General features: G+C 39.6%; 3 protein-coding genes across 3 annotated transcripts; 1 reads left to right on the forward strand and 2 right to left on the reverse strand.

The window, feature by feature from the left end:
- Window positions 1–606: 606 nt before the first annotated feature.
- LOC110057828 (uncharacterized) lies at window positions 607–11229 on the reverse strand. Its single transcript, XM_020764431.2, has 8 exons — window positions 10280–11229; window positions 9074–9196; window positions 7794–7957; window positions 3492–6767; window positions 3035–3175; window positions 2219–2290; window positions 1909–1982; window positions 607–1528 (listed from the first exon to the last, which is right to left on the reverse strand). The coding sequence occupies exons 1-8, from the start codon at window positions 10297–10299 to the stop codon at window positions 1451–1453; spliced, it is 3948 nt and encodes a 1315-aa protein (XP_020620090.2). The 5' UTR covers window positions 10300–11229; the 3' UTR covers window positions 607–1450.
- A 128-nt stretch (window positions 11230–11357) lies between these two features.
- On the reverse strand, window positions 11358–15097 carry LOC149117602 (uncharacterized). Its single transcript, XM_089283385.1, has 4 exons — window positions 14980–15097; window positions 14811–14879; window positions 13917–14057; window positions 11358–11504 (listed from the first exon to the last, which is right to left on the reverse strand). Exons 1-4 carry the CDS (start codon window positions 15049–15051, stop codon window positions 11481–11483), a joined length of 306 nt encoding a protein of 101 aa, XP_089139511.1. The 5' UTR covers window positions 15052–15097; the 3' UTR covers window positions 11358–11480.
- Window positions 15098–17846: 2749 nt separating this feature from the next.
- On the forward strand, window positions 17847–23633 carry LOC110057887 (charged multivesicular body protein 2a homolog 2-like). Its single transcript, XM_020764497.2, has 7 exons — window positions 17847–18022; window positions 18388–18479; window positions 20300–20341; window positions 21610–21762; window positions 22055–22157; window positions 22652–22758; window positions 22889–23633. The coding sequence occupies exons 1-7, from the start codon at window positions 17995–17997 to the stop codon at window positions 23003–23005; spliced, it is 642 nt and encodes a 213-aa protein (XP_020620156.1). The 5' UTR covers window positions 17847–17994; the 3' UTR covers window positions 23006–23633.
- Window positions 23634–24806: the final 1173 nt, after the last annotated feature.

The following is a 24806-nucleotide window of genomic DNA, read 5'->3' on the forward strand; positions in this document are numbered from 1 at the left end:
TTCACGTAAAGATTTGATTGTCCTAGGTTCTTCGGTTGATTTTTCATAAATAAACTTTCGACATGAAGTCAACATACCAACGCAATAACCTATGAGGAGAAAATTATGGGAAAGGAGTTACATTATGGAAAGTCTACTTGATAGCCACGCAGTAACCTTGACGCCAGCCCAGGAAAGTTAGAGGCTGGCATGAAATAGACGCACGGGTCTTCTTGCTCACTTTTCCAGGCTCGGTTACGTTTCTAAACCTGTCGCTTGGCCAAACACCAAAACGAGTTCCAGAAGCGCAGTCCGAAAGCTCGCATTCTCGTCTCCAGTGCTACACGTGATGAAATGACCACAAGGAACGGAGGCTCTGGGGACGAGAACGGTACTGTAGAACTGAGCTCTGTCGTCATTGCAGGTGCTGTAATTGTTTTCGAGCTAGGGGGCATTGTTTCTGTTGTTTTTTTTCTATTGTCCTCTCAAAGGGTTTCAAGCCATTCATGTGAGACCTTTACGAAAGGTGCAACATGACCCGGCGGGAATGGAGAGCTCTGCACAAGCTATGATAATACCAGCTCTTTCCGCCATTCTATTCTCTCCCGCACAACTGTCACACGAACATTCAGAAAGGGAATTTATTTTCCATCATTCGTTTCTTATTTACATTTCTACAAATACCACTAATAGACACACCACCGAACATACAATCTACGAGCCAAAGGCCATTACAAACCTCATGACAACTCTAGCTTTATAACAATAAATAACTTCTCTCTTTACTATAAAGTATCTTGAAGTTTTTTGAACGCTATACAATATGTACATAACATGGAAAGATACGAAGAATGAACTTTGGATGAAACAACCTCACTTTTCGTCAAACATCCCTTCGCGATCCAGTTTACAACCCCTAAGCAAAACCTAACACAAGAGACCACTTGAAAGAAAGGTATGTGTGAACAATAAAAGAAGGCAATCTTATTTGGCATGTTTCTTGTCACCGACAAAACTGAGTGTTCTATTCGCCAGATTTAATCTCTATTGGTGACCTCCACTTCTGTTGTTTGCTGGACATTTCCACATACCATCTAGAAGCTTGGCAGACACGCGTAACCGAGGTTGCAAAAGCTAGCTCTCAGTTTGTCAGCAACGCATTTTTACTTTTAGTTACAATTTGATGGCATAGCGAATGAATTTTATGAAACACAACAACCCTCCCCAAACTATGATTAAAAAAAGATAATCGAAAATTAGACTGTTCACAGCGTCTCGGTATTAAATCTTGTATGAAACAGAGGATCAGAAACAGTCGCAGTGTATATGGATATCCACGCGTTATTAACACTCAATTCAATTCGTCACGCTATGGCTATCCGAGCTGACTGTGTGGTGATGTTCATGGACTGTCGATAACTTCGCGGCAATAGCACATTCTGTCGTGATAGTCGCGGCGTTTTTCTGTATATTATCTAGTGTGAAGAAGGTTCCTGGTCGACAAATGTTGATTGGCCTGCGCTTGTCTCGTTCCTGAACCAGAAGGACTCTAAAATAAAAATAGGTAATTAGCTTTAACAACGTTAGCCTTATAAGCCAAGGCATAATACCTTTCAAAACCCAATTCGAGAGATCCGATCCTCACTATCTAATCAAAACACAGTACTTTCACTCGAAAGTTCTGCGGAAGTGGCAATTGTGTATGACGCCATAAGGATGGGTGATGTTCCCTAGCAACTATGGACACTCCAATGGCTCCCAGAGACGGTACTTTCGTCCAGAATTAACAGATTGGGGCCATTTTTATTTTTATTCCCTACTTTTAATGCAAGGATCTATCTCTATTGTATTCTGTGCAGTATGTATGTAGTTCACAGAGCTAAGTTTAAAAAAATAAATTTGATTTTATTTGATCTGATGTATAAATACCTGTTGGGTCTTTCGGAGGCCACCGCCATTCATTCTAGGTTTCTGTGAAATCGCTTTGGTGATTTCCTCTTGGGCTGCAGATAAAAAAAAATAAAAAATTCAAACATCATAATCCCATTCATAATCAGCTGTATTCCCCCTCTTGAAATATTTTAACACCGTGACTGATATCAAACAGAGGTCAAGATATTTACATTTTTTTGCCATGTACGGCTTTGGTTTGTTACTGGCATCAATTCCTAAGACAATACATAAAAAACAAAATTCACGCCAGCTACTCAACTCTTGTATTTTAGTTCATAGTTCATACCTTTTAACCTTTCGTTCAAACGATCCAAAGACTGCAGCAACCGCTGTTCCTCCAATGAAAGAGCACTAGGACCTAAACCGCCATGGACAAACAAGAGGATCAGTCGGTTTGATGCAGAGTTGACTTAGTATAACGTACTAAAGGATGACATCCGCTGTAAATTCAGCCTATTAAACCTAAGAAACCAGGGCGCTTGCATGCAACAGGTTTACAGGGTAAAACGAGAACAAAGAAGCAAAATCGATTCTTATTTTTTGAGACACACATAAGCGCGTTGCTAAGTGCAGAAAACACTTTCCAAGAGAGGGGTACCAACAGTAACAGGTTGTCGTAAAGATAGACGTACAGATAGACGCACAAATAGACATTTTCAAGGTACGTGCGCAGTTCCTACTTAAACTATCGCTAAAAGATCTTTGAAATCCTTCAATTTCACGCTAAAACTTGAGCCTTTTATTTACTGAAAAATTGCCATGCACGTTGAACGAAAAATGAGCATACCGAATTTCACTGTACTACTTGTTGTCCGACCATTTGGTTTGTTACTGTAGTTTTGGCAACGTTTTCTTAGAAAACGTCACACGATACGCTTCACGCTCTTACAGAATCCAAAGCAGTAGAAACAGGGAGTGGCGCCGAGTTTCTTACGTTCGACCGACGACTAGTGACGCAGCGTTCTCAATTTCTTGGACAGAATCTCAAATCTTAACTCGCGATCAAAGCGATGGAAAACGCCCTTTGATACAAAAACCACCCAAGCTTACGGGGCAATGAGGCATTTCACAGGAATCTGAGTATATTTAAAGACGAACTGACCTGCTCTGCCGCTCATCATAGCTTGGTATTGGTGGTGAGGAGACACCTCTGTGTGTGCATCTTGTTGATGCCTATGAAACAATTCCTTTTCTGAGGCCATCATCACAGCCTGCATTTCCGCTGGCGACAATGGCTGCGGGGCTACAATAGAATGATTGATATTACTAACACATGCACCCACAAAGAAACGAGTCAGATGGGAGGGGGGGGCAAGGGGAGGAGAATGGCAAAGAAAGGGGTAGTTGTCATGTCTTATAACGCCTCGATGCCAGCGTCACCAAAACATCAAAAACTATTGTTTAAAGCAAGCGCATATTTTACATGCGAAGAAAAAAAACAAGACTTTTTCTCATACAATTTGTCAGTGAAGCCAAAAATAAATTCACAGACAGGGCAAAAGACTGCAAACGAAATCTTAAAAAAAAAAGGATTAAGAATTCGCCCTAAACACTCTAACCTCTACTAGATACTGAAGCAGAGGGTCCAGCCTGACTTGGTGAAGGATTATACTCATGCTGTCGCGGCAATGGCGGTCTGCCGTTCTGACCATGAGCGTGCTTCTGCGGACGTCTGTTTCTCGAAGCACGGTGCTGCAACAGTGGCGACCTCTTAAATGACAAACTATCCGAAGAGCTATCTCTCCTGAGGACCTCATGAGAGCCGTACCGGCGAAGACCTCCGAGCGTGCTTCCCCCAGTCTGAGGGGGTACCCCAAGGTGTTGCGCATTCAACAGCTGGCCGCCTGGTGGATTCTGCTGCGGGACAGCAGCGCGCGGATTGTAAACTTGCTGCATCGAGCTGGAGCGTGTTCTAGAACGCCGAACATCAACTCTGTTCACGCAGGAGTCTGATCCGACGGACTTGGTGTTTCCTCCATGAAGATACGATCGGACATGGGCCCAGAGGTGGTTAATTTCATCGTCTGTAGGCGTCTTGTCTAGAGATATGGACCTCTTTTGGTCGCTATCCTCCCGTTCATAAAGCGTGCTCCCCCTCGCCTGTAATGGCCTTTCTCGCTCTTGACTTGTTGTAGCGGCACTTGTTGAATGACCAACTGTTGACGTGGGATATTCATGTCTTCTGTCGTCGTAAGCGAACTGCTGGTTCAAGACTGGTTCATACGGGGATTTCCGAACAACTCCTCTTGCTCCGTCACTAGGTACTCTTTGAACACTCTTCTTCTCAAGTGGTTTATCTCTGTTTGGATATCCATCAAATCCCGTTTGGTGATTGCTGTCATCGACAAGATCCAACTTGACACTGAAGCCAGCAGGAGGTCTGCCACTTCTTGATCCAGCCGATCCCACCCGAGGATGATGTACTCTTCGACTGGCAGGGTCTTGTGTTTTGATGTGATGTTCAGCTGCACCATCCCTCTCTCCGCTATTCCCACCATAGACCGCTGGTTCCTGCTGCACCTTTCTACCATCGCCAAACTCCAGCCTCAGTGAATTCAGGATCCGCTGGTGCTGTTCCTCGGCTGCTGTGGTCCTCGTTCTCATGCTCATCATCTCCATGTTACGTTTGATGCTTTCAATAATACCGTCATGATCAGCGCTGTTATTTTTCTCGTTGCTGTTTACTCGTTTGGAATGGATCCTCTCTGTTCCATTCCTGCTACTCTCTGTTCTTTTTGAATCTGAGTTTTGCCTTTCGCCTGCATGTTCCCTTTGGCTATTTCTGTTATTTGTGCTCGTCTTTGCGGTTTTTACCGAGTGACCACTGTCGGATACAGCAGAATGGTTATAGTTTGCTTTGCGTGGACGAGCAGTAATTTGCTTTCTGTGGAGACCACCTGGGTGAAAGCGACTTTTACCAGATTTCTTTGTGGCCGGGGGTCTCGGGATCATAGATCTTTTGGATTTACTTGTACTAGTTGATGAGGCAGAAGATGCCGTCGAGGAAGGCGAAGATGTAAGCTTCTGTCGAGATGTCGCAGCTTTGTTTGTCTCGTTTTTGGTTTCAACCCACCGACTGTCGCCGTCTCTAACTCCAGTGATGGCGGGAGTGTGACTGTTGAAAGTATGTCCCACATTCACCGTAGAAGACGATGAAACCGCTTCTGCGGCAGGAATCTCTCGAGAGCTGGTCGGATAGGCAACTTCTCGGCCTTCAGGACGATAATTTATTGTTGAAAAATGAGAGGTTAGCGAAATGGGTGAAGTTCCAATTTGATGGGGTTCCTGTGGAGCTTCACCTACTCCCATTAACACAGACCCAGCACTGGTGTAGAAAGGATAAGGGAAGTTGGAATGGAATGTTCCCTGGCTTGCGAGGTGCACGCCACCGTACACTGGTGTACTGTGATGGTAAACATGTGGAGACGTCGTAGCTGCTTGAACTGCACTACTGTCAAATGGGTAATGATACTCGTACCCGGATCTGACAACAGAAGAGGCTGTGATGTACCCTGGCTTGGAATAAACAGGTTTCCTCTCTTCCAAACCACCATCGCTAGGCGGAAACGTTTCAATTGGTTCATCTGCAGGTATTTCACCAGTGCTCTTTACGTACCTTTCTAAAGAATCTTTCACCGCCGAGGGAGATACTGTAGCAGTCCAGTGTACAGCTCTGCTTTTGTCGCATTGCAAATCATTTTGATCATTTAAGCGAACATTCTTTAAACGATCATCTTCGCCGTCCAAGCTGTCCTTTTCAACTTCCAAACTGTCATTAAGCTCCACATCACTGACAACATCAGTTTCATCTTTTGGTTCATCTGGCTCTTTAACACGAATCTCTGGGTTTGAAGAAGCTGGTGTTTTCTCAGGTTTGATTTGTGGACTTTCCAGAGGAACCGGTTTTACTCTGGGATGGTCAGAGTGAACCACAGTTGCAACGGAAGCCTCATTTCCTGATGTTTTAACTACACTGGATACTGGACTACTTTGCTCAGTCCCCGTTTGGGATGCAGATGTCAGTACTGTTGACTTGTTGACCTTCTGGCTCATTCCTGAGTGCCTCGTTGTTGATGAAGGGCTTGAAGACGGCATGCTGTAATAGTTGTTGGCATTACGAGCGTACAACATGGTGTAAACTTTGGTACTTTGTTTCTCTTCCGTGACAAGTTGCCCAGTGACACCATCATCAAACTCGATGCTGTCCGAAAAGGTGACCCTTCTTTTACCAGCAGATTTGGTTTCTTTACCTCCCCTGGCAATTATTCCAGACCTAGAAAATGCTCCCGACTCTTGCCCTTTTCCAAGCCCCGTCAATTGAGGGACTTCATCTAAACTATCTAAGCTTGTGATACTCCCTCCTGGCGAGTCCCTGCCCATGGCACACGGCAAAGCCCCTTCAGGGGGTTCCTTTTGAGACTCTTCATTGATGAAAGCGAGCTTTGGTCCAGTCATAGCAATGGCATCAGCTCGCAACTTTTCCTGCTGGGCCACTGTCCATGCATCAGGAACGAGTCCGTTTTCCATTCCATTACCAATCTTCCCATCAGATGAAGAACCTGCATATGCCGGGTCAAAGGCAGGCTGCATGGAATACTGCCTATCTTCAGTCATTGCGTATAAAATTCCACTGTTTGAGTGGTTGTTTGATAAATCTTTATATCGGCTTTGAAAGTCGTAATTATCGGGCATTTCAGTTCTCCAGACTGCTGGTCCACCTTGATGAAGTGTTTCTGTCGCCTGTGGAGAACTGTATGGCATTTGCTTTCCATCCTTTACTTCAACCACATGACCTCTGACTACATAGCGACCATCACGAACAACTGAAATGGGCTCTGCAAAAAAAATATACACAATGTAAAATTAGAACTTGAACCTTTCTTTATAAAACAAATGCAGGTTGTGGAGGGTACTTCAGGAAACCCTTATTCACATTCTCTGACACAGTTCTGAGAAAACTCCCGTAGCTTCTTGTAAGTAATAATAACTGAGTAGTACAGTCTCAACTGGTGGGAGGCGCAGTGGCCTCATGGTTAGTGCACTCAACTCCGGATCGAGTGGTCCAGGTTTGAGCCCTGGCCAGAGACATTGTGTTGTGTTCTTGGGCAAGACACTGTACTCTCACAGTGCCTCTCTCCACCCAGGTGTATAAATGGGTACCAGTGAACTGGCATCCCATCCAGGGGGAGTAGAAATACTCCTAGTGCTTCACGCTACAGAAACCGGGATAAGCTCCAGCCTGGTAGGCCACTTGGCTCGTATGCAGACTTTTACAGTCTCAAATGTGAGGATATCAATAAGGTGTGCATGCACTAAATTGTTTAGGCAACAAGAAACAAGAACACAGCACAATGACCCCAGCCAGCCCTCAAACTCAGACCACTCCATGCAGATTCCAGAGCACTAACCATTACGCCATCATGCCTCACACTTCACCAGCACAGAGATCACCCATTATAATCCACAAAATATTTTCGCTTGTGCGCCATTGGTCTAAAATGCATCACATGACTGAATATGTACCAGGTAAAACTGGGAAATATCCAAGTGATATTTCCCAATTTTCAAGACTTTGCCTGTTACGAAAATATTTGAAGGCTAACAATCACAATAGCCTCTATTTGGCGCTAAAATAGACTTGCATAATTGCCCTCACACCTAATCTGTTCCTAAAAGCTCACAAGTTTTCTCGAGCTACACTCTCAGAAAACTGTTAACTTCTTAGAGCAGATAATGTCTGCAGGCAAATATCCAAAGATATTTTCACACCAAATGGAGGCTATTGTTTATTTAGTTCACTCTCTTAATGGTTTAAGATAAATCAAGTTTGGTTTTAACACCTGCATTTTAGTAGCACATACCTTGATCACTTCCATTCACCTGTGTTTTAAGTTTTTTCTTGTGTACTGTATCTTTTTGGAATCTCTGTGTTGCCTCTTGCTGCTCTTGTTTTCTCCTGGCTAAAACCTCCTCTCTTTTCTGTTCCTCATTGTCTTGTTGTTCTTTTTTCCTCTCCTCAAGAGCTCTAAACACAAAATTAACATTGTCAAACATTTGAAGTCTCACACTCTTTGATTCTGAGAGCTGCAGATTATTCTGGATATTTCAGCAAGTGGAATGCAGATGCTGAACTAAAGATGATTTGCAGTCCTTTTTTAGTGTTCTTGGGAATGTGCTGTTCAAGAAGATATCCATACTTCCCCCACAAAAGGGATTGGAATTTCCTGGGGGTGGTGGGGGTCTGTAAGATAAAAAATTAAAGAAATGTATGAAGCTTGCTTGGAATGTCTAGAGGGGTGGGGGGTCTTAGAAAAAATCCCTTCTGTGGGGGAGGGATCCATATTTTCTGGAACTACACAATTGAATTATCCCTTAAAATTTATGAAACATCAGAGAAATCAGAAAACTTTGCCATTATGTGGACAAACTCCAGTCACTGCATTCTAATGGCTGATAGTATACAAGCAGATCAGCCAATTAGAGTGCAGCATTTGCATTACTATACTAGTAGAATTCTTCTAATTAATAATATGACCTCTTTAGGTGTAAACTAGAATCTGAGATGAAGCTTCTCGATTTGAGATAAATGAAAAGCACTGTAAAGGCATTAACTTCAGTATCACGAAATCAGTCCTCCAGATCAATACCATCAGCTGACTGGTCTGACAAATAAGTGGAGGCCCATACACCTACTGACCTGAACATTTATTCATTTACATACATTGTTTAAAACTTATCTCGAACCCTATAAAACACTGTTCAATTTTATCTTATAAAAGTTTGTTTACACGTAATGTCATTTTATTTTCCACATTTAAACTTTTAATGCATTATAATTTTATATAATTTTTATGTGTGACGAAGCATCACATGGAAGTCTGAGATTATAAATTTTAATGATGATCAGGCTTTTAGCCAGGATTTGAAAAGTGAGCATCCAAAATGTGCTATAGGGCCTGTTTAAAATAATGAACAATTTGTAAGGCAAACTATATGAAAAATAAAATGATTTTCTTTAATAAGTGGCCGTCCAAGGACGCCTGGATGCCCATCGGGTTAAAAAGCCCACTGCTGCTGCTGCTGCTGCTGATGATGATGATGATGATGATTACATGAAAGTAAGACCTCAGCATTTGCTTACTTTCTTCTACGATTTGTTTCCTTTGATAGTTCCTTTGCTCTATCACCTCTTGTCTTCAGTGAGTCCTTTTGTTCTTCCTTGAACTTGTCCAGTTGCTCTTTTTGGATAGTTTTGAACTTGTCACTAAACATTTGTCAAGGAAAGTATACCCTGGTTCTAGTATTGAATGACTAGGACAGCGTGTAATTTACCTCACAATATCACTTGATGGGCAGACTTGGAATAATAATAAAGAATCATTTCTACCTCAGTCTATAACTAATCATACTTTTTTGTTACACTAATGACATAGAGTTAAACCATGCGATCTTAAACTCTTAAGCGAAAGAAAAACAAATTTGAGAAGTTTGAGATAGCTGAATGACTGAAAAAGAGGGAAAAGAATTTGAGTTCAAGATAGCTGGTAACTGAACCAAGATTGCCACGTTCAACTGCATCAGACAAAAAAAGTGTTGTCCCGCCAGAAATATATATGCTGACACCAAACCTCTGTTTCTATGTCTTTACTCTCTATACTAATGAATATCACATGCCAGATGGCAAAGAGGAAATTTGAGGAAATGACCTAATGTGCTTTAATTCAACAGATTTTACAGACATAAAAACAGAGGTTTTAAATGTAATAGTATCTATCTTTCTCCATACTCGACTGATGACAACCTTTTATTTCTGTGAGAAAGGTGCGTACAAGAATCTCCGTTGTTTTTAGCTTATAATTATGAATAGATTACCTTATTACAATAACAAGTTTCTATTTTACCTTCTAACCTGTCTCCTTATATAAGGTCTAATGTGGTAAGGGAACATGTGAATTAAAATTTGAATTTGTTGAACATTTTCTCCTCACTTGGTGATCATTTTTTTTTTTGCAAAAGGATGGCCAATGAAATGGCTCACCAAAATATAAGTTTTTATACATCAAAGCTTAGTAGTAAACCAAAAAATTAAACAGGCCGTCCATTGTTGTAAGCTCACGTTTAAGCTTAAATTTATGTAGGCTCTTATATAAACAATTCCCCCAAAAACAGCTTCGTAAGACTGAGAGAATCTCGCATCATAAACTATTTGCTACCAGTTAACGGGAGGAAGAAATTTAGCAAAATATGGGCTAATGATTGAGACTACTATAAAATAATAACCAACAAAACTGAAAATTTTTAGATCGAGTACAACTGCGACAGTAAACTGTCGATTTACAAAGGATACGAATAAGCGCCCTTTAACATACTACATCCTCCCAAAAATCCACAAAAGGCTGCAAGTAGAATGATTAAGCCATCCCATGCAACAGCAACTCCGTGATTTCATTTAAATAGAGAATTATCAATGTGATTTATCACTTTCAGCTTTCGGCATAAAGATCTTGGCAACAAGCAAGTAACTTGGCTTCTCTTTCCGCAAAGACCGCTGGGTATCACTCGCCCCAGCTTCCCACTCTACATTATTAAAAAGAGCCGTGAGTTGGGGGACGGGAGCTGCCATGAACTGTGATCATCTCACGGATATTCAGCTAAAATTCGATCCAGATGCATGGAGAACTGAATAACGTGCCTGAACTGAGGCAACAGCATGCTTTCCTTGATCCAGTCAAATTAATAGTTTGATCAGTAAAATTGATGTCTCATCTACTTTTTCATAACAAAGTAATAGCCAGAAATCTGTCTGCATTCGCAGGCTAACGTTTTCAGAGATCAGCCTTGATTTTTCCAAAGTCAGCCCTAAATATGTCCCAAACTCAAATACTGCAGGAGAAAGGCAAACAAATGTGCACAAATGAAATAAAGTTGGCTCTCTATGCAAGGAATTGAAATAGAAAGGGGTCTTGACTGAAGTGAGGTATTTGGCCACCGAGCTACATCCCAGTTCCCAGCAATCCAAACCTAAAACAGGCTACTCACCTTCTGCTCAATAACGCCTGTCAAAATGAACTCACAAGTCTTAAAACACGAGTTGAAATGGACTTTGGAATTGATGGGTCATTTCTAATACAGCAAAAACAACTTGTGGTGACTCTCCTAACTACATACTAAGTTGGATGAAGGTGACAAAAATAATGGTGAAGCACTTGCGTGAACTTGGATGCAAATTTCATTTGATCAAAGACATTCGATCAAAGAGAAAGCAAGTTAATGCAATTCAATGAAAATGTATACAAGTCCTGGCCAAAATCTACACAAAAAGGGTAAGTTGGATCCTTGCATCTCCTTACAACTCTGTTTGGCAAGTGGGTTCAAAAACTGATTATTGTCAACCCTGTTTATTGAATCTACACAAAGACAATGCATTTTTATTTATCAACTTTATTTACATCAGAAAATCAAATTAACATCACTCCAGTTAAGAACACTCAGGAAGACACAGCCTGGGAATAAACAAATTGTCTTTGAAAGATGGTTTGCTTGCCCTCTTAACCCATTGCATCCTTCGCTGGCTGAAAAAGAGAGATATCACAGAATGAAATCTGTGTTTAAACATTTTCACAGTGTAACTCTAAAAGAGTCCCAAAGCAGTGTGTCTTATATGACATTTTAGAAAATAGTTCAAAGAAAATGTGTGCTGATTGGTTAAAAATTGTGTTTCTAAAAATAAGATTATGAGCTCGAGATCTCTATCATGTGATTGTTGACGAGGGCAAAGCTCAAGTCAACTATCATGCATAGAAATCCAGAGCAAATAATCGAATTGTTTTAGTATAAATCTACTAGTCGTTCAAAAGTTTAATCTAAATCCTCTTCAAAGATGCTTCGAAACACAAAGAGGCGGCCCCTAGTGCACACTGCTATGCTACTCACTATCTACAACAGAATAGATAGTGAGTGGCGTAGCCAATCAGAGAATGCCAGTCGTAATAGAACGCTAGTAGATTTATACAAAACTCAATAGGAAGAGAGAACTAGCACGAGCTATTGACTACAGGAGATATGAGCAAAGAGAATTTACATTTTGATGATCAAGTTTTTTTCTTTTTTGCATCACAGAATTTTCTAAAAGAAATAGGAAACATGTTCTCTGTTTGTCTATCCCATTTTAGTATATATAAATCTTCTAGTGTTTTATCGCAAATGCTGTTCTCTGATTGGCTACACTACTCACTATCTATTCTGTGATAGATAGTGAGTATGTAAAGGTCTACATATATATGTCACTACTCAAAAACCAAGAACCAGACATCCATTCAAAAGTAGGATATCCTTGTTACTTGCCTGCAAAGACAGATATGTTTCTACTTTCCTTTTCACACTGAATGGCATGAGATGATCTGCATTTACATACCGTACATCTTGTTTTATATGTACATAGTTGATAATTTCTTTGTTTTATCAGCTGCCTTGCTTGACCAATCAAGTAATAATTACTAATTGCAACATAATAACTCATCTTCAATTTTAGTTGATCTCTGAAAGGTCTTTGTTGTGAGACACACCCCAACCCTCAAACCCCCACCCCGCCAATCACCACCACCACCAAACATCTGGTTTTGGCTTTTGAAACCCCTACCCCCTCAGAATTTTTGATGACTTTGCTTGGAATGCCCAGGAATATTTCCTGCAACTGAACAATAGGGTCACGCACATATGACATCACAAAAATTTAACCCCCAGTGAGACTCAGATGAAAAAATCATTCCATGCACTACTCCTTTGAGAGCACTGTATGACATAATGTCACTCATGAGCACTTCAGCAAAATACTTGTTGATTAATTTCCACTCCATTTTAAAGTCCATAACCTCTCTATAACCTCTCTAGCTCAATATGAAAGAGAAAACCTTCAACATGTACCTTGGTATAATAATTATGAAAAAGTTAATCATCTAGGGGACATTCTTGCCTGTGGCCTTTCAATTATGAGTTTGAAAGAGGGTGGCAAAATATGAAAGTCATCCTTTGTATAAAGGGACTACACTCCTTACGTCCTCAACAGGAAATAAAATTATTACCACTGTATCCAACATTCTGTTTAAACACTCACAAGAAAGCCAGCAAGCCAACGGGAAAGAAATACCATTCAAAAATGCTGTAAATCTGATCCAATTCGTCGCCTTGCTGTAATGAAACTGGCCTACTCTATCTGAAGTCACATATAACAAGAATTTCAACCCGTGTTATATATTGCCGTACCGAGGATATCTATGAAATATATGCAGCTGATGTCTGTTCACAGACAAAGATTTGTCTATGTGGTCAAAAAAAAATGGCTCTCTTAACACCTACATGTAGGTCCTCCAAACTGCACAGTACACCAAATTTGGCCATGCATTTAGAATTTTCTCAGGGGTAATAATGATGTACTTTTATATTGTATTTGTCAGAGTGGATGGCTCGGGTCATCAAATATGAGAAAATATTCTGGAAATAAGTCGTGTCTTAAAGACCTGGATAAACACTACATAATACTCTTTGTAATACATTTCTGTGTAAAGTATCTGATAAGCTGGTTGCAACCTGCCGCATTAAAATTTCTCGACTTCCGATTCCTGCAGGTTTTTGAATCTGTCAGACTGTCACTGGACTCATTACGGCTCTGTACGATTCTCATGCAATTCGCAACAGTTAGGCTCTTTTCTGGACACATTGAATCTGTTTTACATTTTACCTACAGCAGCACTGTTTGCTTTCTAACATTATCAAAAACCTGGGCCACCAGTCCTTCCTTTCTTGCCCGATTTTCTGGTCTCGAATATAACACACCCATACAAAACCTTCTACCGGACTGTAATTCTTGTCTGAGTCATGAGGGGGCTGTCAGGTTATGTAAGTCATCGATTTTTAGCAATTATGTGCAACGCTATCGATAAAACATACATATGCCCAGTAGAAGAAGGACAGTGTTAGGTAATCACCTGCGTCTTGCAAATATAGAGCACAGCAGCAGGTACAAGCAAACAACACATCACTGCATTACGAACACTGCGAGGCTTAAACTTGAAGAACTTGTCTGTGTTTTCTCTTATCCAACCAAATTTTTCAATGGCTGGATCTTTCTGTAAAACAAACATTGGTCAAAGATCTATATTATAACTCACATTTTCAGTGCAAATTCTAGGTGAAGTTTGTTTCTGAGCTGTATAAAACCTAAAACCTATTATTTAGAAGTGATATCTAGCTAATGATGTTCGATGTGAAATGGGCTTGTACTAATGGCATGATTTCTTGTTTGATCTTCCATTAACATTGCTTGGATTTTGATGACCACGTAACCAACATTTTGACTTTGGTTCACTGGCATTTAAGTATGGGTAATTGACCAAGTGTGAGGTCAAGATGGCAGGATATTGGCCAAGTTCTTTTTTTGTGTGTGTTTATGGACTGAGACGGAGTCGAGGTCCATAAACTCGCAAAAAAAAAAAAGAACAAGGCCAATATCCAGCCATCTTGACCGAACAAGCTTGGTCAATGAAGGATTTATCACATGTCTTATGGGGAAATTTTTCTTGGGGGACACGGCGGGTAGTCCCAAGCGGGCAAGATAGCTCCATCTTGCCCGCTTGGGTAGCCAATCACAGCGCAGGATTTGATTCATCTTGACCGCTCACGGAGCTAGCCATGTAATAAGGTGTCTTAACTCCGGCCGAGACAACTGGTAAACAGTCTAGAGTTCAAAAGCCGAGTTATTTTACACTTAAAAAGGAACGAAAGCCCATCAAATGAGTTTCACAAGCAATATGAAATTATCTGGGATTACGAAAATGTAAGTTAAGACAGTTTAATAGAGGAGTGATTGAGATTTCACTTACTATAAGATCAGCACATTCTTCGGGAGGTTTCCACTTTCCAGTAGCCTTGTATTGAGCGGCATATTTTGCCTAGGAAAGAGGCCATCGGAAATATATGAGAGCTGGTAAGTTCATTTGAGAAAAGCTTAATGGGAAGAGAAACTTTCTACGTAGTTAAAATTGACCATACCCTCAATTTAAGACTTTCCTCAGTTGGATTCGGCCCGTGTCGATATTCCCATCTCCAGCGCTGATCCGCCATCTTGAACCCGAAGACTCCAGTGCCAGGCCTCCCTCGGCCGTATGCTGTTGGGTCCCCCAACAGGAGGTCCCTGGAGTATTCTTGCTGTTGTTTGATTTTTCCAGGGGGAGGAGGAGGAGGGAGTACGCTCAGAGAAAGCTTTCAAGAGCTTTTCATTTTTGCTGTTGTTGTCATTATTATTGTTATGCTGTAGTTGTTGTTGGCAGAGTGTTCAAGCAGCAAGCACATTGGCTTTGCTACTGGGAAGATGGTTACTAAAGGGTTTCATCTGTAGAATCTGCCCCGTGTAACATAATACTGCAATAGCTCATATAGTGTGATTGTCCTGGTGAGGGTAGCTCTGAAAAGAACTGTTGTTGGTGACTGACGTTTTGATGACCTAAGCAGAATTCATTTTCAGAGTCAAGTGAATAGTGTTTGTCAGTCGATGGTATTTTAAGTCTGTTCTATTGAAAGACCACACTTTCAGCGGACCACACTTAGTTTCAAAGTTTCACTTTCAAAGTTTCACCATTGATGTACCAGACTTATAACACCATCCACTGGCACATGCTATTCACTTGACTCTGAAGATGACTTCTGCTCAAAACGTCAGTCATCAGCAACAGTTCTTTCCAAAACTACCCTCACCTGGATGATCACACTATATGAACTACTGATGCTACTGGGTTCAAACCATTTACTACAACAATACTGCAATAGCATTTATTTGTGTTTTTTATTATTTATTATTCAACTTTAATATTATTATTACATAAATTTGTGGAAAAAGTTGGGACCAGCCTGCACTGCAATAGACCAAGTTCATATTCTCGGTATAGGACTGGAACTAGCTTGCAATGGAGACTCATGCGGGGAAATATCATTAAAAAGAGATTAATGTCATTTGCATTTGGAAAGACTCCCCGCAGTTTAGCCTCAGTTGCAAGCTAGTTCCAGTCCAATACCAAGAATACAAAACCAGTATATTAAGTAACACTCATATATATATAAAATAAAAGAAGGCCTAACACTGAAGCAGAGGTTCCTACATTTCATTGTAATACACAAACTGATACTAGGTATAGAAAGAAGTATTAACACATGAGTGCAGAATAGTGCTCACTGACTGTTCAAGTGCTCCATGTATGATGGTTCAGCTTAGTTCACACTAGGGACATATAATGGCAGAACAGCATTCGCATACCAGTAAGTGACATAACAAGGACGTTATGATATTATGTTTGCAGTGTGAACATTCAGACATAACGACATAATAGCAACGTAACAAACAGCATGAACAAAATGACATATGGAAAAAAAGATCTTTTCGTTATGTCTTTATGTTGATGTTCACATTACCGACATACATGTAAAGCGATTACGATGTTATGTCATTATGTCATTTATGTCGCTAGTGTGAACCAGGTCTGACTGATACAATAGATCTAGAAGGTTTCTCCACACACTGGTGCTGTAAATGAACACACACACCATTTACTGCCTCTCTCCAACCTGCCCAAGGTTTATCTATCTTTATCTTGGAAGCACACAAAATCTTTGCATAAAGTGGTTTGGATTAATGATAAGTTTCAATTCGTGTCTCTACTAACTACTTGAACAACCCACTTCTTTGCAGTCACAAATAAACCCGACTGCTTGCTCGTCCATGACATTCAGGTTGTAATCACACATCTTGTAACTGCCGCAGTAGCAGGTCATTTTCTTGAAAACTGCGCAAATGCCACAGCGTTTTACGCATAGGTCAGTACAAGGACAAACTTCCGTTTCCCCGTCACACGTAAAACAACAACAAGGTCCGATGCAAAACCAGCAAACACGCGCAGGAATGCTGTCTTCTCGCTCTTCATAGCTTTCCATTAAACTGGTCTTTCTCGTGTAGCAGTCGCCGCAAGTCTCGGGGCAAATTTTCTTGCAACCCCAGCACAAATACACACTGGGCGCGCAAAGAAGAAGATAGGATAAGAATCCCAAACAATTAAAACAAAATATTTCGCAGTCGCATGTACATGGTGTCCACTGGAACGCAGAACATAAACAGTTACATCTTACGAGTTTTTTGCGAGGCTGCGTGACGCCATCTTCTTGACGTGCCCTGTGTGCACCTATTCTCTCGTTTCGTCGGCCTGGTTGATTTACTATAACACTGTCCGGGCTCGTAATGATCGGCGAAACTCGGGAATGTCTCTGAGTAGGTGTATGAAGCTCTGATCGTGGAGTATGTGTTGATTCCGGCGCTTGAGTCTCCGAATATGGCGGCGGCGGACGATCGTCGCGGTCGTTTATAGCTTCCTCGTATGTCGGTGGTGGGCTTAAAGATCGTTGTTGGTCGGCCATTACAAACACAATTCAGCTTTTGATAAACCTTCTTCTGAGGAGGAGAACAACAGTTTTACGACATGATGTAGCTGTTATAAATCAGTAAACGGCCAGAACATTGAGTATGCATATCACTTTATCGCCAGTTGATCAGCACAACAAAAGATTTTTAAAATTCAACTGGTTGGCAACCGTAGTAAACAATTCCCAATAGTCCACAGTGGCGTGAAACGAAGTCACGCAAAAGTCGCGCTATCTCTATGTCCTTGTAGTTTGTATACACGCCCGGACACGTTTCCCTGACCATCTTCTCATTTTGGCGATAGTACCTAAATGGCACCAGGTTTGTTTTTGGCCCAAATGAAAACTGGACTTATTAAAGCATCGCCGAACTGTAACCGCTTTATATTGTTCGCAGTCTCTCTCTTCTCTGGGACTTTTTTTACGTCATTAAATGACGCATGATTTTAAATAGAACTACGTCATAGGTAGAGGAAGGACTGGGTTGAACCTATCTTTGGCAACTGACATGGCGGACGAATCTGTTAAGTAGAGCTTTTTCTGTGAGTCCCAGGTTCTTGTTTACTAGAATTGAACACAGAAGCGTTTCTTGATCTCTTCAACATGTTTGGAAGAAAGAAGGATCCTAAGGGTAGGATTTCATCTCTATCTGAGTTTGATTGTGTCCATTAATGGCAACATTTAACGCAGCTATTTTTTAAGTTTATCAAGTTTTAAGGGTCTCAGCTGTTAGGGATGTATACGTTCAAATACGGTTTTATATGGTGTTGATTTATTTCAGGAGCGTCTTAACTAAAGCAAGTACCAGGGAGGTTTTCAATTTTTCTACAATCCCATGATTTATACAGGTGCTTTGAGTGTCATGGTATGACACTTGAACCACCAACTTTCCCACATGCTTTTGAGAGCATTTATGAATTATTACCACTGCACTGATGCACACCATTTTGAGAATTCATTTTCTCCTTTATTTATTTGTTTTATGTTTGTTTGCAGAGCAAATGCGACAACAGAAGAGGGAGCTGAACAAAACGCAGAGACAATTAGCGAGAGATCAGACTGCACTTGAAAGACAAGAAAAGCAATTGGTAAGACAGATAGTAAGCTGGACATTTGTTACTGTTTGGACCAAACCTTTGGACCATCATGCTAAAAGTTTGGATCATCAGTTAGTGATAGTATACAGTCAAACCTCCTGTAAGCAGCCACCCAAAATGTCAGCCTAGGTGGTCGCTTACGGGAGGTGGTTGCTTACTAGAGCTTAGACCATACTGGATCAAAATTTTGCCTCTTTAGCATATGGGAACTGCAGAGACTTACCCCATGTTTTAATGTTTTATTCATGTGAGAAGTCGTTTTCGTGGAAAAATCTGGTACTTCCCATTGAAATATTTCCATCTCTTGTACTACCTAGGAATGTGATAATGTTACAACTTCTTATTATCCAATTTCTGCTCTAGAATCTGTCAAGTAGTTGCTTATGGGAGATTAAAAACAAAAGAAAATTTCAAACTTTTAGCTCTTAAAGTGGTTGTGGTTGTTTACAAGAGGTTTCAAAATAATATATTGATCTTACTTTGAAACTTTTGGTATTTTGGAAAACTGGTCGGTGAGGAGGGGTGATCGCTTATGAGAGGGGGTCCCAACAACAACAACAACAACAACAACAACCACCTTTTATTTGTACTCACAATTTATAAAATAATTACAATAAATATTAAATTAGTATAGAGTACTGCCTGCCCAAAATAACCATAAGGGCTAAAAAGAATGGGCAGACATTAAGTTACATAGATTATTTATACAGTTATCGGTCGGTAACACACTTACACACACACTCACAAATATAACGATACAAACAGAATGGAAACTCACAGCAGAACAGAATATATCCTTATGAATTAATTAAAATAATTGTAATATTTAATATTACAACAGGGGGTTATTAAGGAGGTTATTAAGCCATCACCCTCAAGGAAATAAGAGGTGGCTGCCCAATAGAGGCTGGTCACTTAATAGGGGATCATCAGGAATTAGCATGAAGCTTGGTAGAAACATCAGTTCATTCAAATACAAACAATTTGATGCCTGGCCTCTACTTTGAAGTTAGTGTACTCCAAATATTATTTACCATTGGGTTAATTGCTTAGTGAACATGGATTTCAGATTGGATCACGTCAAGACATTCATAATAATTGTGTGTCAGTGAATGTTTTAATCAGTCATCACTTTCTATTGTGGACTCTTTTCTGTCATTGCCCTTTCCAGAACAAGACCAAACTACCTGTATTAAATTTTGGTTGGCTGCTTAATGAGGGTAAAGACAATAGAAAACCCTCACCAGGACAACCGAAAGGTGGCCAGTTAGTAGGGGCTTTATCTGCATTGGGAGGTTGACAACTGGTGGCTTAATAAGGGGTGACCACTTACCTGTAATGGAGGTTCAACTACAATAGAAATTTTAGCAGTAATAGCAGTAGCAATAGTTTTTTGCTGGAGATATTTATTGCTTGTACAAAAATAATTTACAAACAAATAAATATTACAATGACCACTAATAATTTGCAAACAAGTAACTTATTATATTAGTACCAACATGCATACATGTACTAAAGATAGAGGTTTGACTGTAATAGTAAATAATTAGCAATGGCAATGGCAATTATAGTAATTATAGTTACTGTAGTAATTATTTATTTGAAGTCGTGACACTGGAAGTGGTAACACATTCTCCCCAGCCAGGGGCTCTTGATAAAAGGGGGTTTCATGATAAAAGTTCAACCAAGACCCACTGAATACCAATACCAATCAAGCTTGTTGTACTGAAAATATATTTTACAAATAGGCACTTACTAGCAGTGTATATTAATTTCCTTAATGAGATTTATTTTGCATAATATGTCTACAGGAGGCAGAGATCAAGAAAATGGCAAAACTTGGAAACAAGCAGGTTTGTTGATAACAGTAGGCAATATTCATATTCTTGGTATCAGACTGAAACTAGCTTGCTGTTGAGGTAATGCAGGCTTTCTTTTGAAATGCAAATGTCATCTACCTCAGTCTTTTTAATGACATTCCCCTGTATGAGCGTCTGTTATAATCTAGTTATGAACACTTTCTAAAGGTAGAAATTTTTCCTAAACAGAAAGTCCCTCCTTTTAAGAGAAGGAAGTCTACACAATGATCCAATGGTTTAATTATTCCATGTTTTTCTCACATGGAATTACAATTTTTCTACTAGTTTTCTGCAGGAATAAATTTATTCAAGAGAATGATCCAACTGGAAAACATTGCTAATTTTTGTTGAAATCCACACATGCACCTTCATTATTTTTTCATTGCAAGCAATGACGAGGATCAGTATGGTCTTCAACATGTTTTACTTGAATCCAAAACATTTACACAGACAGCGGAGGCCTCTTTTTTTGCTTTGCTTCCATGGTCAGTTTTTTTTTCTATGGCTGGAAAAGTTTCGAATCAGAACATTGGAATACTTGTTCACAAGCATCCTCAATACAGTTTACCCCTTGAGACACCTTTTAGTAATTTACCATTCTTTGATTTTCCCAAATACATCTTCTGGACTGGTCACATGGATCAAGTGGCTGTCTGATGCCAATTTGAGTAGAATTTATTTTGCACACCACAGACCATATCTTTCCTAAATTCTAAGAAATATCTTTCCTATAAGTGTGCAGGATCAACTTTAAATACATGTAGGTGCAGAATGTAATATTATGTGATCAGATATATCATACATGTAATTAAGAAAAAGAAAACATGTACTGTGCTTCTATCAAGTTATAGAAACACAAGTGGAAGTTTGAGAGAACAAGGAATGCTATGGAAATACAAACCTACAAGAAAGTGTTTCCAAAGCTTTCTCGAGTTCTCCCAAACTTCCACGAGTGTTTGTATAACTCAATAGAGACACAGAGAACATGTTTTCTATTTCTTTTAAAAATTCTGTGATGAAAAAAAGAAATGAACGTATTTGGAACTTGTATCAACTTGTTTCAATCGAGTCAAAAGAAACAGGATTTTTAACCAATCAGCATGCATATTTTCTTTGGGCTATTTTCTAATAAGCTATCAAGCCTTTCAACCACCTTCATGTACATAATTAACAGGCTCATTAAAAATGCTAATATCTCTACTCCTAGATCTATTAATAAATGAGCAAAAGTGACATTATTGTATTAAAACCCTTTTACTTAGGCTGCAACAACCTTAGCCAAGCAGCTGGTAAATCTACGAAAACAGAAAGCTAAGAATATGAATGTAAGTTCTCGCGTGATGGCTATTGGACACCAGACACAAACCATGCATTCAACAGCAAAAATGGCTGGAGCCATGTCAACTGCAAGCAAGGTATGGTTAATAATACAAAACTGAACACAAATTGCAGTTCAGGTTTTCCTTAAAGTTGCTTACATTGCAGGCCTGGTTTGTGCATGGCCAATAAATAAATATCTTTTAATTCAACGTACTTAAAATAAGTTGAAATATATGAAGATATTATTCAACTATTTTTTCCTTTACACTTCTGTACATCACATGAGCTATTTCATTTATATGTCAAATATTACATTTTACATTACATGTAAATTATATAAATTACTGGCCTATTTAATAGACTGTGACAATGTGCACTCATTTGCAGACCATGGGAAGTGTAAATGCCCAGATGAATCCAGCTCAGTTGCAAAATACTCTACAAAACTTTGAAATGGAGTCGTCAAAAATGGACATGAAAGAAGAAATGAGTAAGTTAACTTTGATTACTAGACAGTTTATTTTTAATTACTATATGCAGCTGTTAATTTGGTTGCTGTATTAGCCCGTTCTTGACAGATTTAACATTTAAATTTATTATAGAAACTCACATAATTATGTTTAATATGTAATGATGGGTGTTTGGGAGGCACTCCAACCTATTGGTTATTGCCTTGAAATTTTTGAACTTTAAAATTTTTGTTTTAGCCTGATCAGGTTGCTCTCACTTGTGTTCTCAAACAAAAAACTTTGCACCATAATGCTACAGGGGTAACTTCCTTGCTGGTAGCTTTACAAATTATTGCTGACATCGCCATTACAATCACTCAAGGATGATGTTGGGGGAGCACTGACAAGTGATATTTAAGTTCTCTAGGGTGTAACACCACAATCTAATTTGCCCTTTTAGCAATATTAGCTAGCTCTTTGTACACATTGCAGGCCTATGATGATAAGTTCTCTGTTGCCTTGCGTTCTTTTGTAGTCAATGAAACTTTAGAGTCGATATTGGACGAGTCTGGTGACGAGGAGGAACAGGAGGCAGTTGTCAATCAAGTTCTTGATGAGATCGGCATTGAAATCTCTGGAAAGGTAAGGTGGAGGTAGTCAGAGGAAAAAGAATGGCACCAAAAGTTATTTTGTTAAAAGCAACTCAGTCGTGGTATTTTGAGTTATTTTGGCCATGTTATTTATTCAAACGTTTTGTTTCTCTACTTTTCAGATGGCAGAGGCACCCTCTGCACATGGGGGTAAATTACCAATGGGACAGCGAGCAACAGCTTCCAAAGGGTCAGCAGATGCCGACATCGAAGAGATGCTTGCTAATCTTAAGGCTTAAATATGTCTAATAGATCTGGGGAGTGGATAGACTTTCCATAAAACACTGAGGTGGTACTCATTGTACCTTTCATTTAGTTACCATTTTAGGGTGTTCCATTTCATTTCAAATTTTAACAGTCAGTTTTCTTTTATTGGGTGCTACAAATGGCATCCCCATCACATCTCTATAGGAGTTTCTCCTACCCCAAGTAGAAGATTAAACACACCTTACAGTTCTAAAAGAAACTACCCTGGTTATTTTCAGAATTGGTAGCCTTTTCCAGTAAGATTGCCAACTCCTTTAGGGAATTGCTACTCTTAGCACTGTTGTAAATAAACAAAATTATGATATTAAAATGATAATAGAAAATTTACTCATTGAATTTCGAAGTGTGCAACTAGCTAGTTCAGGTATTTTGGAGTGGATGTGAGAAGTAGCTGCAAGTGGTATCTGTCAGTCGTTTATCATTGGTTTTTGACTGCCAGTCCTGCTCAAAGGATGTAACTGTCACTACTTTTGGAAGGTATTTCTTGCTAAAATTGTGAAATTTTAATTGTTAGGGTTGAGCGGTTGCACTTTGGAACTTAACAGTACATGTATATCACTTAACTACAATCTCTAATTAAAGAAAGTTTTAAGAGTGCAATGCTTGGTGAATTTTCCCAACATTTTCTTTTTTTATGGACACAGTTTTTTCTTGTACTGTTACAATAAATTTTCTTTTAAAAAAATTTATAATTTTATAGTTTTATAATTTTTTGTTTAAATTTTATAATAATTTTATGATTTTCTTTTTTTACCATTTTATAGTTCTAAGAAAATTTACAAAATTTATAAATTAATTTTGTAAATCATTCCAGAATGTAGCATACTGGATTGATGATCTAATTTTAAGACCAGTTTCCTAGAGCACAATGTAGTTAATATGAAATTGAACAACTACAGATGGTTAAGATTTCAGGTTTGGTTTTACTGCTGATGTAAAGGTTAAAAACAAAGTGGTGCGAGTTTTTTCAAGCTAATTGCTTGGCGCAGTCATGCAAAACCAAAGTGAATGCAAATTACTTTTGATAGTCAAGTGAAAACTGCTCTATAGCATGGATTTTTCTAATTGTGCTAAGTTTATAAATGATTATCTCATCTTTATGAAATAAACAATATACAGGGGTGGATCTAGGGGCAAGGTGCAGGGGGTGCACACCCCCCCCCCCCCCTTGTGAGATGAAGCCTTCTTCGTCGTTTTCACTTTTAAAATTTGTTTACCTCACCAGTCAGTTGCGCCATACTTAGTGATGCACCCCTCCTAAGAAATATCCTGGATCCGCCCCTGATATATCGTGTGCACTATGAAGTCTTTTTGACTATTTCTGACAACTCCATGGAAACATGAGTATGACAGCATTAACTCTGGCCAGCAGGTAGCAGCCCCCTTCTCTCCCCTTGCCCCCCTCCCCCGTCATCTCTTGTGACGTGTGGGGTGATAGGAAGGAACCATAGAAGTGAGAATCTTCCCTCCTCACCCCTTTCTAGTCCTTTCTTTTATTTACGTCATTGTTTTGATCGCTTCAAATCGGCATAAAAAGCGTAAAGACAACAAGTAAGCTCAGCTTGAGGTTGGCCACCCTGTATGTCAACAAGCCTAAGAAAGGCTGGAAAATTGCTTTGAATGAAACTAGTTTATTTTGTGAGAATGCTTAAATGGACCTAACTTCAGTTTATGTTAAAGATCGATAAAATATGTAGGCCTGTTTCCGAATATGTTGTGCCTTAGGTTTAAGAGGTAAGGTAAAGGTAAAGTCTACATACGAGCCAAGTGGCC

This window comes from Orbicella faveolata, unplaced genomic scaffold (assembly GCF_042242905.1).
Source record: "Orbicella faveolata isolate gen_17 unplaced genomic scaffold, um_ofav_v1 contig_12, whole genome shotgun sequence".
Taxonomy (NCBI): domain Eukaryota; kingdom Metazoa; phylum Cnidaria; class Anthozoa; order Scleractinia; family Merulinidae; genus Orbicella; species Orbicella faveolata.

Excerpts from the sequence above, each read along its gene's own strand:
- LOC149117602 (XM_089283385.1), bottom strand. The coding sequence starts at position 15,051 with ATGGCGGATCAGCGCTGGAGATGGGAATATCGACACGGGCCGAATCCA. Across the intron at positions 14,880-14,979 it reads AGGAAAGTCTTAAATTGAGG|GCAAAATATGCCGCTCAATA; the intron begins GTATGGTCAATT and ends CCTCTTTCCTAG. Across the intron at positions 14,058-14,810 it reads AAGAATGTGCTGATCTTATA|AAAGATCCAGCCATTGAAAA; the intron begins GTAAGTGAAATC and ends TTTGTTTTACAG.
- LOC110057887 (XM_020764497.2), top strand. The coding sequence starts at position 17,995 with ATGTTTGGAAGAAAGAAGGATCCTAAGG. Across the intron at positions 18,480-20,299 it reads AAAGACAAGAAAAGCAATTG|GAGGCAGAGATCAAGAAAAT; the intron begins GTAAGACAGATA and ends ATATGTCTACAG. Across the intron at positions 21,763-22,054 it reads CCATGTCAACTGCAAGCAAG|ACCATGGGAAGTGTAAATGC; the intron begins GTATGGTTAATA and ends ACTCATTTGCAG.
- LOC110057828 (XM_020764431.2), bottom strand. The coding sequence starts at position 10,299 with ATGTTAAAGGGCGCTTATTC. Across the intron at positions 2,291-3,034 it reads TATGATGAGCGGCAGAGCAG|GTCCTAGTGCTCTTTCATTG; the intron begins GTCAGTTCGTCT and ends ATGGCGGTTTAG. Across the intron at positions 1,983-2,218 it reads TTTGAACGAAAGGTTAAAAG|CCCAAGAGGAAATCACCAAA; the intron begins GTATGAACTATG and ends TTTTATCTGCAG.